This window comes from Raphanus sativus, chromosome 1 (genome assembly GCF_000801105.2).
Source record: "Raphanus sativus cultivar WK10039 chromosome 1, ASM80110v3, whole genome shotgun sequence".
Classification (NCBI taxonomy): domain Eukaryota; kingdom Viridiplantae; phylum Streptophyta; class Magnoliopsida; order Brassicales; family Brassicaceae; genus Raphanus; species Raphanus sativus.
In genome coordinates this window covers 20,777,045-20,791,338 of record NC_079511.1, presented here as the reverse complement: position 1 = coordinate 20,791,338, position 14,294 = coordinate 20,777,045, and the positions used below count along the sequence as shown (strand labels likewise).

Genomic DNA, 14,294 nt, shown 5'->3' with positions numbered 1-14,294 from the left:
TGTTCAGAAGCCTGTCTGATTGCAGCTGCATAGACCCTTTTTGTATTGTTTTCTTTTCTATGTTATATGTTGTACTGTCTGTGTCTTCTTGATTCTGTCCAACTGAAGTATATCTTTGTTTTCTTTCTGTTTCCTGTTGAACATAATAAAGCAACCACATCTTCTTTACATGTTGAAAGCATTGCAGACTCCTTGAGGCTTGAGCATTCCTATGTTTGTATATCTTTATAGGCCTACTTCCTTGCTAATTCACCAAAGACGAGAGTTCTCATGGATACCATATCACTTGGCTCTGCCTTCCTCTTTCTTTTCTATCTTCGGTAAGATCCTCCTGAGAAGATGTGTGATTTGTCTTTCCATCTATATATCTTTCTTTTCATATATCTATACATAAGAGGTAACTCAACGTCACCTCTTATGTACATACACAGTTCCTTGATCTCACAAACATTTTGTTTTGGTCTGAAAATGTAATTCACAAAGTAGCGCAGTAACATTTTGTTTTCCTTGATAGAGAAAAGGTAATTCACAGAGTTCAACACAAAGATACAAACATCTGCTTCATCCGAAGACAAGTCAATACCGTTTTCTGTTTTGTCCCAAGTGTTTGACAACTAAAGAAGCTAATACAATAGTGTACGCTTTATTCTTACTAGAGTCTATGAATGGGAAGGGAACTGTTATAAATTTCTTGCGAACCAAATTTATGAAAGATAACAGTCTGAAAATGTCTGAAGCCAAATAAAGCAACTTAAGAAATGAACAACGGTTAAGCCCGGTGTCATCATCGATGGGACTACTGTCTTCAACATTAAGTCCGGAAGAACTTTCTTCACATCTCACAATGGACCTCAAAGAGAAGCCAGTACCATCACTTTTGGGGCTGCCTCTATATCACATCTGTCTTGCTTTTCCTATTTTGGGCTTCCCTCTATGACTTTAATTTGGACTCAGGCTTTTGGTCTTTGCCTCTGAAAGACACGTTCCTCCAGACTTCCCTCTCTTCTTACTGGCGTGAGCAGCAGATAATTGCATTAGTAAATTAAAAAAGACCTATATGTAGAAAAGACCTTATGTAGAAAAAGTATTGTAATTTGTAAACATCACAATAATTATCGTGCATTAAAGGTTCAAACTAACTTAAGTTCCCAGAACTCCAAATTTACCAAACCTGTAGTTACGACCTCGACTACGGCTTCGTCTTCTTCTACGGGGAGGGAAGTGAGATGTAAGTGGTGACTTGGAGCGCCTTTCACCATGCCTAGAATTTAGGCCCTAGATTATTACAAACCAAAGGGGTATCAGAAGAAGCTCAAGTAAAATGTTAAAAAATAAGTATGTAAAATAAAGTAACTGGCCTTCTTTCGAGTTGGAATGTTTTTGCAATTTCTCTCAAAGTGTACTTTTCCACTATCGCGGTAACATTTTTTCTTACGCGGTATCTCGAGCACTAATATAAATTTATCTAGGACTCCAAAATATTAAATAATTCGTAGTTGCCCAAGAAAAAAAAAAGAAATTGAAGGTTATCGTGGAGATATCTTGCACATGTTTTTTTCACTGCCAATAATAAAAAAACGTTTATCAATGAAAAACAATAAATAAATTAAAAAATAAGATATCATTTCCGTTTACATCACAGTTTACAGGGAAATGAATTATGACTAAACTTGATTGGCCATAGAAGCTAGTGTTATTTTAGTTAGTTAGAGCTATTAGTTTATGCTAATTAAAATATTTTCATCTTTGATATATTAAAAATATTGGTTAATAGAAAACTTATTTATAGTAAAAAAAATGATAAACCATTCTCCGGAGAAAAAATGTGAAAGTTCTTGTGGCCACGCGTTGTGAAAATATGGTGTGGTGCGGATTTGAATTTGGATCTCTTGGGGGTTCACGAAACGCTTTGGCCACCCGACCGCAGACGCATGGTTAACTTATTTATAGTACTTTTAACGTTTATTATGTATTATGTTCTTTGAGATTATTTACAAAGTGATTTTTTTTTTAAAATATAATATTTTAGTGAATTTTTTTTTAAATATAATATTTTAGTGCGTTTTTTTTAAAGCATTTGGTTTTTAATATATATTAGTTGGAAACCAATTTAACAGAAAATAATTTAAAATTAAATTTAAATTGTAAAAATGATCTCATAAAATATATATTATGTTGTTTGAGATTATATTTAAGGGATATACATATATATATATGTGTGTGTGTGTGTATTTATTTATTGATCTTATTATTTATGAAATTTACCTTTTTATCATAATATATATAAAACATCATATCGTGTATAAGGTTGTATAATAATATTTCATTAAAGGTATAAACGATATTAACCACTCTAACTTTTAACGTGAGAGCTTCGTTGCAAAAAATTACTACGCAAATAATAGTATAGATTATTTTAATTCCATATATGTTTTGTGTTTAACTACTTTTCTTTCTTATTTGTTAATTTTCATAATATATATACACACAAATAATAATTGGATTTATCATTAAAATAAAATATTTAAAACAATTTTATAAAAATATAAAAATTATTATTATTTACTTATCTTTCAGTATTTTCAATAATTAATATTTTTACATATTTATTATGTATTAATTTTTAGTTAGTATCTTGAGTCATTAGTTTTCATAATAAAATTTTAATTAAACTTATTAAAGTTCTTACATCTTTAATGAATAATTATATAATTCATTATTTAGTTGACTACAAATTAATATTATAAAATTTATCTCAAAAATTAAATGAAGATGAAATAGAAAATATAATTCTTTATTTTGTGTTTATCTACATTATTCTTTCTTATTTGTTATTTTTATAATTAGTAATATATATACACATATGATAATTATTTCTTATTTTTTTAAATTTACTTTTCCTTTGATGAAACTTCATATTTCATGTATTTATGAAAATGTCTATTAAGATCAGATAAACATGAATGATGATACTAAAAATTAAAAATTAAGAAAAATTAGAATTTCCTAAATATTTTATAAACAATTAGTTTTAGATAATTTACCATGATTATAAAATATAACTATGTAGTTAACATAAATCCGCGCGTAGTTGACGAATATTATCTGCCATCTTTGCAATGCTATCCTCCACAAACTCTGTAAGCTAAGTACATTCATAACTCAACATTTTGAAAAGCTAATAAATTTACCATAGAACGCGCAGGTAAATATGTAATCTCCTGCACCATTCCATACAAAAAGAAGAATATATTTGATGCGTCCAAATTTATTCTATTACATGAATGTGTCTCAGATTCTTTTTGGCTAAGGCATTAGAATATACTATCAAAAATAGACTATAATATAATTTTTTTAGATTCGGTTTATGCATATCCCTGGACACTTTTATTATACAATAATTTAATTTGGTTTAGATAAACTACTAAACTATTTAAAACAAAATATAAAATTAATGAAATAAACATTTAAATATGAGGTTCATATCAACAAAATAAATCAAGAATATACTATTAATTATATTATATAATTTACATGTACTTATGCTATTATATTTTAATTGATTGGTTTATTCGGTTTATCAGTTTGGACGGTTTAAATACCAAAGCATATCCATATATTCTAAATTCTAAAAGAAGACATATGTTCGGTGTATTCGGTATCGTCAGATTTAATCCACTTTCTCTTTCTCGGTTTGGTTCAATTTTAGTAGGTTGGTTTTACCGGACTAAAATATCCCTAAATAATTTCAATAGCACATCTATATAATAATAAAGTAGACTAGAAACTCTCCTCGTGAAGCCACCTCAGCAAAGCCTGTTCCTTTTCGTGACACGTGTCAGAGCCTTCTTCTTTCTTTTTGCTTCTGTCTCATCGATCTGATCTTCCTTAAAACAGAAACGGTTGATTAAGAGTCCATACACCTCCCTCTGGTTAGTGGGGACTGACATTCAATGCAACATTTAAACATGTTCAGACGTTTCTGCAAAGCCAAGTAGTTTTAGCTTCACAAAAAGAAGTTCTTATCTCATACTCTGTCTACTCTATCAAAAAAATAAGAACTATATTCATCGTGGAGAAGAAAGCTAAAGCTGAAGGCAAAACGGGAATTGGTGGATCTCAAGAAAACCAACCTATACCTCAAGCGTCCACTTCAGCTACCAATAAACCAAAGAAGACAACAGGTTTGTTCTATCCAACATAAGATATAAGGAATTTGACGAAAAGTTTACATCGGCTGTTTAACTGATAATCCTCCCTATGTAGCGTATATGACTAACGTCATCCATGGCGACACTGAGAACTTTCCACTCATAATTGAGAAAGTAAATGCTGCTGAAGCATCCAAAGGTTATATTTATTTTAGGATCCATCTAAATCACAGTTTACTATTACAAATTGTAAAAACTAATAGCCTGCTTTACTCAAAATGCTTAAGAATCAAAACACAGGATCAGTTGGAAGGCAAGCTCGACAGGAACGGCTACTTATCAGCGTAGCAAAGCGTGGAGAGCAACCAAAACAAGGCATGTTCCAGTAAATTACTTTACTCTTTGTAAAGTTCTTGTGTGATTAACCTATGCTCATCACACCGTTAGTTCACTGTGCATGAGAAGCAAGTTCCGAAATGGATGCACATATATGATTGAGGCTTTCTCAGTACCAAGTAATAGATTGCATACTGACGCAGCTTAAGGATAGTTTGAACGATCAATCTCGCAAACGTGATTTGCAAAAGACAGTTCTTTGCTTAATCAAGAGATTCGATTTGAATATCTTGAGACCAAACTTCTTATGTTGATGAATTTAATCAAATCAAGACAAGGATTAAAGCCAAAGCTATTTTATAAAATCAAAAGGTGAAGATTACATTAGGTGTAGCTCTCCTTATATAGCTAAACATATCGAAAACCCTAAAAGAAATAGTTAACTTAAGACTAAAGCAACAAGTAATTTAAAGGATCATTATCTTAAAACACAAAACCAAATCCTATAATAAATATAATTTGAATCTCTTCCTGTCGGTTACTATGTTGGCGCCAAACTCAATGATGCTGCTGTTGGATAAGCTTCAATGATAGCTTAGGAAACAAGTTATTCATAAAAGGAAGTTTGAATAACTAAAAAAGGAAAAACATGATTTAGATTTATGTTAAGTTTCTAGATCACTTTGTAATAGGTTAAGCTAAGACCCTATATATAAGAGATCTATATTGTAAGATGATCTCAAGAAGTTAAGAGTTTAATAAAACGAAGAAACAGTTTTATTAACAAGCTTGTGTGATTGTGAAATCGAGAAGCTGTATCCATGGCTGATACAAAAGCTTTAACAGAGATGAAGCCACTAGGAAGAAGAGAAGACTTTCCGAGTGCTGTAATCTGTCCGATGCTCAATACGACGAACTACACTGTTTGGGCAAAGAGGATGAAGATTCTGTTAAAAGTTCACAAAGTTTGGGGTGCAGTAGATCCAGGCACTGACGACGAAGAAAGAAACGACCTCGCAACGGGACTTCTGTTCGGTTCAATACCTGAAGCGATGGTTTTACAAGCCGGAGAAGATGACTCCCCTAAAGTCATATGGGAAGCCATTAAAACCAGAAACCTTGGTGTTGAACGCGTTAAAGAAGCTCGTCTACTAACGCTGATGAATGAATTCGATCGATTAAGCATGGAAGACTCAGATAGTATTGATAACTTCACGAGCAAGTTAACGGAGCTTGCATCAAAAGCGTCCTCGTTGGGACAGAGCATTGATCAACCAAAGCTCGTGAAGAAACTTCTCAACAGTCTACCAATGAAATTCATTCACATGACGGCATCAATAGAGCAGATGCTTGATCTAAACAAAACCTCGTTTGAAGATATTATTGGAAGACTCAAAGCATATGAAGAACGAGTCAAAGGCAAAACTGCATATGATCAACAAAACAATCTGTTGTTCTCAAGCACTGAAACATCAAGCGATCAGAACTCGAGAGGCAGAGGAAGAGGATCATATCGTGGTCGTGGTCAAGGAAACAGAGGTAGAGGACGAGGAAGAAGCAACACTGGCGAGGGGAACAAAGAGAAGAAAGACTACTCCCAGATCACATGTTTCAATTGTAAGAAGAAGGGACACTTCAAATCCGTGTGTCCTGAGAAGAAAGAAGAGAAACAAGAGCTCAACAAGACAGAGACGGAGGTAGCAGAAGCTGCGTTATACATGCATCAAGTTGTGTATCTCAACGAAGAAAAAGTCTTACCGAATTCACTAGAGCCAAGCAAGAAAGAAGATGGTATATGGTATCTAGACAACGGTGCGAGCAATCACATGACTGGTGAAAAATCTTATTTCTCAGAGCTCAACGAGAACATCAAAGGAAAAGTCAAGTTCGGAGATGGCTCGTATGTAGATATAAACGGCAAAGGATCTATTCTCTTTGAAGCCAAGACAGGGGAACAGAAGCTCCTAACCGACATATATTACATACCGAACTTGAAGAGTAACATACTAAGTCTGGGTCAAGCAACTGAACAAGGGTGTGACATAAGGATGAAAGAGAATTACCTCACTTTGAGAGATCCAAGCGGTAGACTTTTGGTGAAAGTTCAGAGAGCTTCTAATCGTCTATATAAGATATCACTCAAAGTCGGTAAACCTACTTGTCTACTCGCAAAGATCAAAGAGGAACCATGGAGATGGCACGCACGCCTTGGTCATATAAGCTTCAAGACAATAAGGGCCATGGCAACACATGATATGGTTCGTGGCTTACCTGAAATACATGAAGAGAAGCAGCTGTGTGACTCGTGTTTGGTCGGGAAGCAGACGCGTCACAACTTTCCTGCAGCAACTGCATACAGAGCTTCGGTTGCTCTCGAGCTGTTACACGCGGATCTGTGTGGTCCCATATCGCCGGCAACACAAGGTCACAACAACTATATCTTCGTCATAGTTGATGATTGTACGAGATATATGTGGTCTATTTTGTTGAGAGAGAAGAGTGAAGCCTTTGACAGATTCAAGAGTTTTAAAGCCCTTGTTGAAAGAGAAGCAAACAAGACAATCGGAACACTCCGTACGGACAGAGGAGGAGAGTTCACGTCAAAGGATTTCCAAGACTTCTGCAACAAACATGGCATCAAACGCCATTTAACAGCACCATATACTCCACAACAGAATGGAGTTGTGGAGAGAAGGAACCGTACTTTAATGGAGATGACTCGGAGCATGATGAAAGCTATGAAGGTACCAAACTACATGTGGGGAGAAGCCGTGCGACACGCAACATATGTGATCAATCGGGTTCCTACTAGAGCATTGAAGAATAAAACTCCATACGAAAGCTTGAAGGGAGGAAAGCCTAACGTAGGTCACATAAGAGTTTTTGGATGTGTTGCTCACGCGAAAGTAGATTCAGTTCATCTAAGGAAACTTGATGATCGTTCTCAAGCTCTTGTTCATCTCGGAATCGAACCAGGCACGAAAGCTTATCGACTTTATAATCCTACTTTCAAAAGGATAGTCGTAAGTCGGGACGTAATTTTCGACGAGAAGACTTGTTGGAATTGGAAGGGAGCTACTAAGGAAGGACAAGACGACTCTGGTATGTTCCGTATGACGTGGGGACTGATTGTAAACGAAGGGAATGGTCCGTTTATAGCCAGCACACAACAAGAAGAAACCACGAATACAGAAACAGAGCAGCAAGAAGACGAAGCAGGTGTTACACACGAAGAATCAGATGTAACACACAACGAAGAAGAAGAAGTTGATCAAAGCTCGACACAGGAAGTAAGGCGCTCAACTCGTCAAACAAGTAAACCTAGTTACCTAGATGACTACATTTTACTTGCTGAGATAGAATGTGAGCTGCTGCTTCATGTTATCAATGATGAGCCAAAGAATTTCCAAGAAGCAAAGGGAGATAAAAGATGGACGAAGGCATGTGAAGACGAGATCCATTCGATCAACATAAACAAGACATGGACGCTAACAGACAAGCCAGCTGGAGCAAAGATCATCGGTCTCAAGTGGATCTTCAAGATCAAAAGAAACGCTGATGGATCTATCAACAAGTTCAAAGCGAGACTCGTAGCTAAAGGTTACGTACAAGAACATGGTATCGACTTTGATGAAGTGTTTGCACCAGTGGCTCGATTAGAGACCATAAGACTCCTAGACGTCAAGACAGCATTCTTACATGGTGAGTTACACGAAGAAGTTTATGTGTCACAGCCTGAAGGGTTTGAAAAGAAGGGAGAAGAGCATAAGGTTTTCAAACTCTCCAAGGCCTTGTATGGATTGAAACAAGCTCCACGAGCTTGGAACATAAAGCTTGATCGAACTTTGAAGCAACTCGGCTTCAAGAGGTGTTCTAAAGAAAATTCGGTCTATCGAAAGGATGATAAAGGAAAGCTTCTTATCGTGGCTATCTACGTTGACGACTTGTTCATTACCGGAGACTCTGCAAAAGAAATCTCAGAGTTTAAGAAGAACATGTCAAAGAACTTTGAGATGTCTGATTTGGGTCTTCTAACATACTACCTTGGATTAGAAGTAAGACAAAGCTCAAAGTACATCCTGATCAATCAAGAAGCGTATGCGAGGAGAGTATTGGAGGAAGCTGCAATGGACGATTGCAACTCGACATGTATACCCATGGAGTTCGGTCTGCAACTCTCAAAAGGCCTCGACGAACCTGAGATAGATGCTACAGTTTATCGAAGAAGAATTGGCTGTCTCAGATATCTTATGCACTCAAGACCAGACATGTGTTACGCAGTGGGCATCTTGAGTAGATATATGCACTCACCAAGAACGTCTCACGGCAACGCACTGAAGCAAGTGCTAAGGTACTTAAAGGGAACAGTCGGGTACGGATTATCTTATGAGCAAGGTGGATCAATGAATCTCGTGGGATATAGTGATAGTAGTCACAACACGGATCCGGACGATGGAAGAAGTACGACAGGTCATTTGTTTTGTCTAGGAGAAACGCCAATCACTTGGTGCTCGCAGAAGCAAGACACGGTGTCTTTAAGCTCGTGTGAAGCAGAGTATATGGCGGCAACGGAAGCAGCAAAACAGGCGGTCTGGATACAAGATTTGATAAGTGAGATTACAGGAAAAGAGATGAAGAAGACGATGATACGAGTGGACAACAAGTCAGCTATATCATTAGCCAAGAATCCCGTGTTTCACCGTAGGAGCAAGCATATTCACAAGAGGTTCCATTTCATTCGCGAACGAGTGGAGCAAGACGAGATTGATGTGGAACATGTTCCTGGAGAAAAAACAGAAAGCGGACATTCTAACTAAAGCTTTAGCAAGAATCAAGTTCAAAGAGATGAGGGAGCTGATTCAAGTTCAAGACTTAAGCAAAGATGGCTTGAAGCTTAGAAGGGAGAATGTTGGATAAGCTTCAATGATAGCTTAGGAAACAAGTTATTCATAAAAGGAAGTTTGAATAACTAAAAAAGGAAAAACATGATTTAGATTTATGTTAAATTTCTAGATCACTTTGTAATAGGTTAAGCTAAGACCCTATATATAAGAGATCTATATTGTAAGATGATCTCAAGAAGTTAAGAGTTTAATAAAACGAAGAAACAGTTTTATTAACAAGCTTTCACATTCACACATTCGATCCTTAGGCGACTTTAGCTGCTGCATCACATACCTATCCCACTCAAGAACTTTATTTAAGTCATCATAAAAGTTAACATCGTTACTTTACCAGCACGATTAAACCATGGCTGTGCACTAACTTGCCAAATCACAGATGTCTGATACTAATCCTTTGCGTCTCGTTAATTTCACAGTTCAAGTGCAGACACTCGAGGTATGAAAAAGAAAACACAAAACTTAACACTACCAGCTCCTGTAACAAGATTCTTAATGTGTTTTTTTTTTTTTTTGGCTAAAATTTGGATTTTCTTAATGTGTTGTTATTTAAAATTGCAGGGAAGTTCAGACGCACAACCTGTATATTAGTGGGATTTAACGATGAAGTACTATTTACTTTTCTGGTCATAATTTTCAAAAACATTATATAAATGTTTTTATCATTTCGTAATGTTTTCGTTTCTCAGAATTTGTTTCTTACCAATAAAAAGGTGATTTGTTTCCATTAGGGACTGACTCGATAACACTCTTAGCCAACTTCAGTACAATAAAATTTTAACCATCGATGATCCACATGCTCTCAGAATTTTTAAAAATAGACAAATCTCAAACAACAAAACTTTGTAAAGGACAAAACGTTAATTACCAAAATCAAATTGTTTCAAATGCAAAAAAAATGAAATTTTTTTTATCATTGCTTTATTTACACTTCAAAATATTAAAATGTTATTCCACCATTTAGCACCTAAGTCTACACCTATACTTGTACTATACACAAAACAACCATCAGCGGAAAAAAAAATTGCCTGCTGACTTCAAAAATAATTATAACTTAAAAATCTACCATCCATTAAAAAAATTGCAGCATTAACAAAATATTTATTAATACAATAAACAACCGCTCAGACCACTAGGTGTGACAATTGCATATATACCATAACATGTCACCCACACAATAATGGCTATAGGTGTGACAATTGCTTTTACTATAAGCAAATTGAAAATTTTGTTTTCATGGCGTAGCGGCCATAAGACAGATCATTTCTGTTTCTACTGTTTTAAGTTCCTGTTTTTTATTTTACTGAGATACCTTCAAAGTTAATAAGTGGTGCATCTTCTCTTCTGTAGAAGTTAGCAATTCAACCATATTGTCTATTTTATGCTTCAATAAAACGAGCTATTAATAAGTTTATTGTATAAGTTTACACTCTATGTTTTCATTATTTCTAATTCAAATATACAATTCTAAAAACAAAAAAAAACCACCTATTAAAATCGACCACATTACACTTTAACAATGAATACATCAGCTTAAATTAATATTCACCATTACAATCCAAAATATCTTCAATACAATACTTAATAAAAAAAATATCAACAAAAATTATGAAAATAAAACTTCAAATAATTCTTCTACCTCACACTGTCCTACATCAATACCTCATATTATGACTACATAACCTACACATATCACACCAAAAAACAACCGCTCCGCGCGTAGCGCGGACACACCCCTAGTACAATTATAAAATCAAGGTTATTACCCAAGCTAATCTTTTTGTTTTTAAGCAATTGATGTTCACCAACTCTCCCATTGTTTTGAAAATACAAAGCTCCCATTACAAAGAGAAAAATTAAAACATATGATTGATAAATAAACTATCAACACATTTTTCCGCGCGTAGTGCGGAGAGAGACTCTAGTGTATGTAAAAATAGATCATCTCACATCTCTGCATCATCTTCATAATAGGTGATGATATTAACATATATCTCTTTATTCATAACATTCAACAACCATGATTTGACCATAGCATGTTTTATATCTATCAACAAACCCTAATATTTTTAACATCTGTACTAAAATGCATAGCATTCGAAGTATGAATAACAATTGACCATTCTGAAAATTCATTAAGTGGATAAAGAACTCGATGTTTATGGTTATTGTATGACTCCATTATCACCAAATTTATTGAAGAAATATCTTAACAGAAATATTGCATTAGAGTAAAACTTTTCTAAAGGGCCTGAGCCCATAAAGCAGCCCAAAAACTGAAACTGAATAGAAAGTCTCATAAAACGATGGTGTATTGCCTCAGTTTTAGGGTTTAAGAAAAATTTCAGAGGAGAGAGAAAGAGAGAGAGAGGTTATTGAGAGAGAATGGGGAAGACGACGTACAAGCGTTTGAAAGGAAGCCAGAGCTTCAGGCAGAGGCTACTTCTCTCCACCCTTTCTTCAACGCCTATCATCATCGATGAGATTCGTGCCGACGACATGATTCCCGGCCTCCTCCGTCACGAGATGTCTCTCCTCCGCCTCTTCGAGACTGTCTCCGATGACTGCGTCGTTGAGGTCAACGAGACCGGTTAGTTCATTTTCATCGATTCTAAAGATCGTTTCTTTCTTCGTCCCCAGCTCATGAAACTTCAATTCGGATACAGAGTCAAAATCTTAAGATACTTCCACTGTTCTGTAATTGAAGCCTTAAGTGTAGAAGGCAACGTTTGTATCAGTCAGTTTTGAATTATAATTAACTGAAGAAGCTAAAGAAGTAGATGCTATTGTTCTGTCTGAATTGGTCACTGGTGTTGATATGGTTGTCATGTGGCAGGGACACGATTGAAGTACAAGCCTGGAATCATAATGGGAGGAAAGAACTTGGTTCACAATTGTGCCCTGACTCGATCCATGGGCTATTTTCTAGAGCCATTGCTTCTGTTAGGATTATTTGGAAAGAAGCCCCTTTCGATTAGGCTTAAAGGTAAAACTAACTAAAACTACTTTCCTACTTCAGACATTGCAAAACACCTGTCTCTCTCCGCTTTCGTCGGCTTAAAATATGATTTTACCTTATTGCAGGAGTTACGGATGATGCAAAGGACCCTAGCGTTGACACATTCCGTAACGCTTCTTTACACATCTTAAAGCGTTTTGGAGTCCCTTCGGAAGGTTTAGATCTTAAAATCGAAGCCCGTGGAGTAGCTCCAGAGGGAGGTGGAGAAGTTCTTTTAACTGTTCCAAATGTTCAGACTCTAACCGTATGTTCTCTCTTCATTTTCTTTTTTTTTTTATTTTTCTTTTGCCTCCTCGCTGCAAGCTTTGTCTTATCTGTTGTATATATATATATGTATCTGCTTCAGGCGGTCCAGTGGGTAGAGGAAGGAATGGTGAAGAGGATACGTGGTTGGACCTTCTCTGCAAGAGTGTCTAGCGACTTTGAACATTCCATGAGATTCGCAGCTCGTGGAATCTTTAACAACCTCTTGCCTGATGTTCACATCTTCAACGATCACAAATCTGGCCCTCACGCTGGAAAGTAAGATGATTTTCAACTTTTAGCAAAGAAGAAAAGATATATTTGATTGAAAAGATCTCATTGTTGGAAAACATTTGACATTGTTGCAGATCACCTGGATACGGAATAACACTGGTAGCAGAAACAACTGCAGGGTGTCACATCTCTGCAGATACAACAGTGTCTTGTGGAAGGACAGATGAGACGGGAGAGGTCGATGATGAGAAGCAAGAGAGAAAACCAGCAGAAGACACTGGAGTTGAAATAGCTTCATGGCTTCTCCAGGAGATTGAGAAAGGCGGAGTTGTTGATTCAACACACCAGGTACGTTTTTTTTCAAATCCTAATGATCAACATAAGCAAGTGAAGACTTCTAAATGGGTGCTGGTTAATTCTATGTTTTTTTTTATAGGGATTGTTGTTTATACTATGTGCGTTATGCCAACAAGACGTGTCAAAGGTTCGAGTGGGAACGTTATCTCCTTATGGAGTTGAGACGTTGCGGAACTTGAAGGAGTTTTTGGGAGTTACTTTTAGCTTCAGACCTGATCCTGATACAGCAACTGTCATACTCACTTGCGTTGGAAGTGGTTTGGTTAACCTCTCCAGAAAGCTGTCTTGATTTCTCACCTTTTCGTGTTTGTTTACTCAATTAATCAGCTTTATACAGTTTTGTCTGAAGGAAAACGCTTTTCTATTTGTTTAAATGGATGTGTGTTATAATTTATGACATACTTTTGGTTCACTCATTATCATCCTGTATTTTTCTTTCACTCATTAATCTATTAAGCTCAGGCTTTTATTTTATTTTTCTGAAAAGAGAGATTTTACAATAGAATTCACAAAGCATAGAGCTAAGAAGGCTCTGGATTGAAATGGAGATGGAAGACAAACAGTTTAATGAGCTTCTAAGACTTCTCTTTTCGTTTTCGTCCTCAGAGATCATCACGACAAACCGCTCTACTCTTGAATGACTCCGAAGGTATGCGGCTATACACAGAACCTGCAAAGATAAAACACTAAGTGTTCATAAAACACTTAGTGTTCCTCTGCTTTCACCTTGGGCTTTAACTTGGGCTTTCACTTCTAATACTATTGGATTTCATTTGGGTTCTCTTATAACAATTTCAATGGGCTAGGCTCTTTTGACTATTGTCATTAGGCTCTTGTAAACATTTTTATCTTCTGCATTTTAAATTTAAAGAAAACTAGTTTCAAAAGAAAAAAAGTGTTCATAAAAACATTACACTGAAATTGAAAAAAGTACTCTTTTTCATATATTCTTTGCTAGTTGGCTGAAACATAACATCAATACTATTAAAACAGTAAATTTTTTTATCTACTTACAAATAGTCTATGTTGGACCATTACATTAATTTAATTTCT

At 35.7% G+C, this 14,294-nt stretch overlaps 1 protein-coding gene across 1 annotated transcript; it reads left to right on the top strand.

Annotated features, from left to right (window-relative positions):
- The first annotated feature begins 11,715 nt into the window (after positions 1–11,715).
- On the top strand, positions 11,716–13,715 carry LOC108831345 (probable RNA 3'-terminal phosphate cyclase-like protein). The gene is made up of 6 exons (XM_018604922.2): positions 11,716–11,978; positions 12,225–12,374; positions 12,473–12,651; positions 12,754–12,929; positions 13,019–13,232; positions 13,321–13,715. Exons 1-6 carry the CDS (start codon positions 11,774–11,776, stop codon positions 13,528–13,530), a joined length of 1,134 nt encoding a protein of 377 aa, XP_018460424.1. The 5' UTR covers positions 11,716–11,773; the 3' UTR covers positions 13,531–13,715.
- Positions 13,716–14,294: the final 579 nt, after the last annotated feature.

Coding starts and splice junctions, on each gene's coding strand:
- LOC108831345 (XM_018604922.2), top strand. CDS start 11,774: ATGGGGAAGACGACGTACAAGCGTTTGAAAGGAAGCCAGAGCTTCAGG. Junction 11,979..12,224: donor CGTTGAGGTCAACGAGACCG/GTTAGTTCATTT, acceptor GTCATGTGGCAG/GGACACGATTGAAGTACAAG. Junction 12,652..12,753: donor CAAATGTTCAGACTCTAACC/GTATGTTCTCTC, acceptor TATCTGCTTCAG/GCGGTCCAGTGGGTAGAGGA.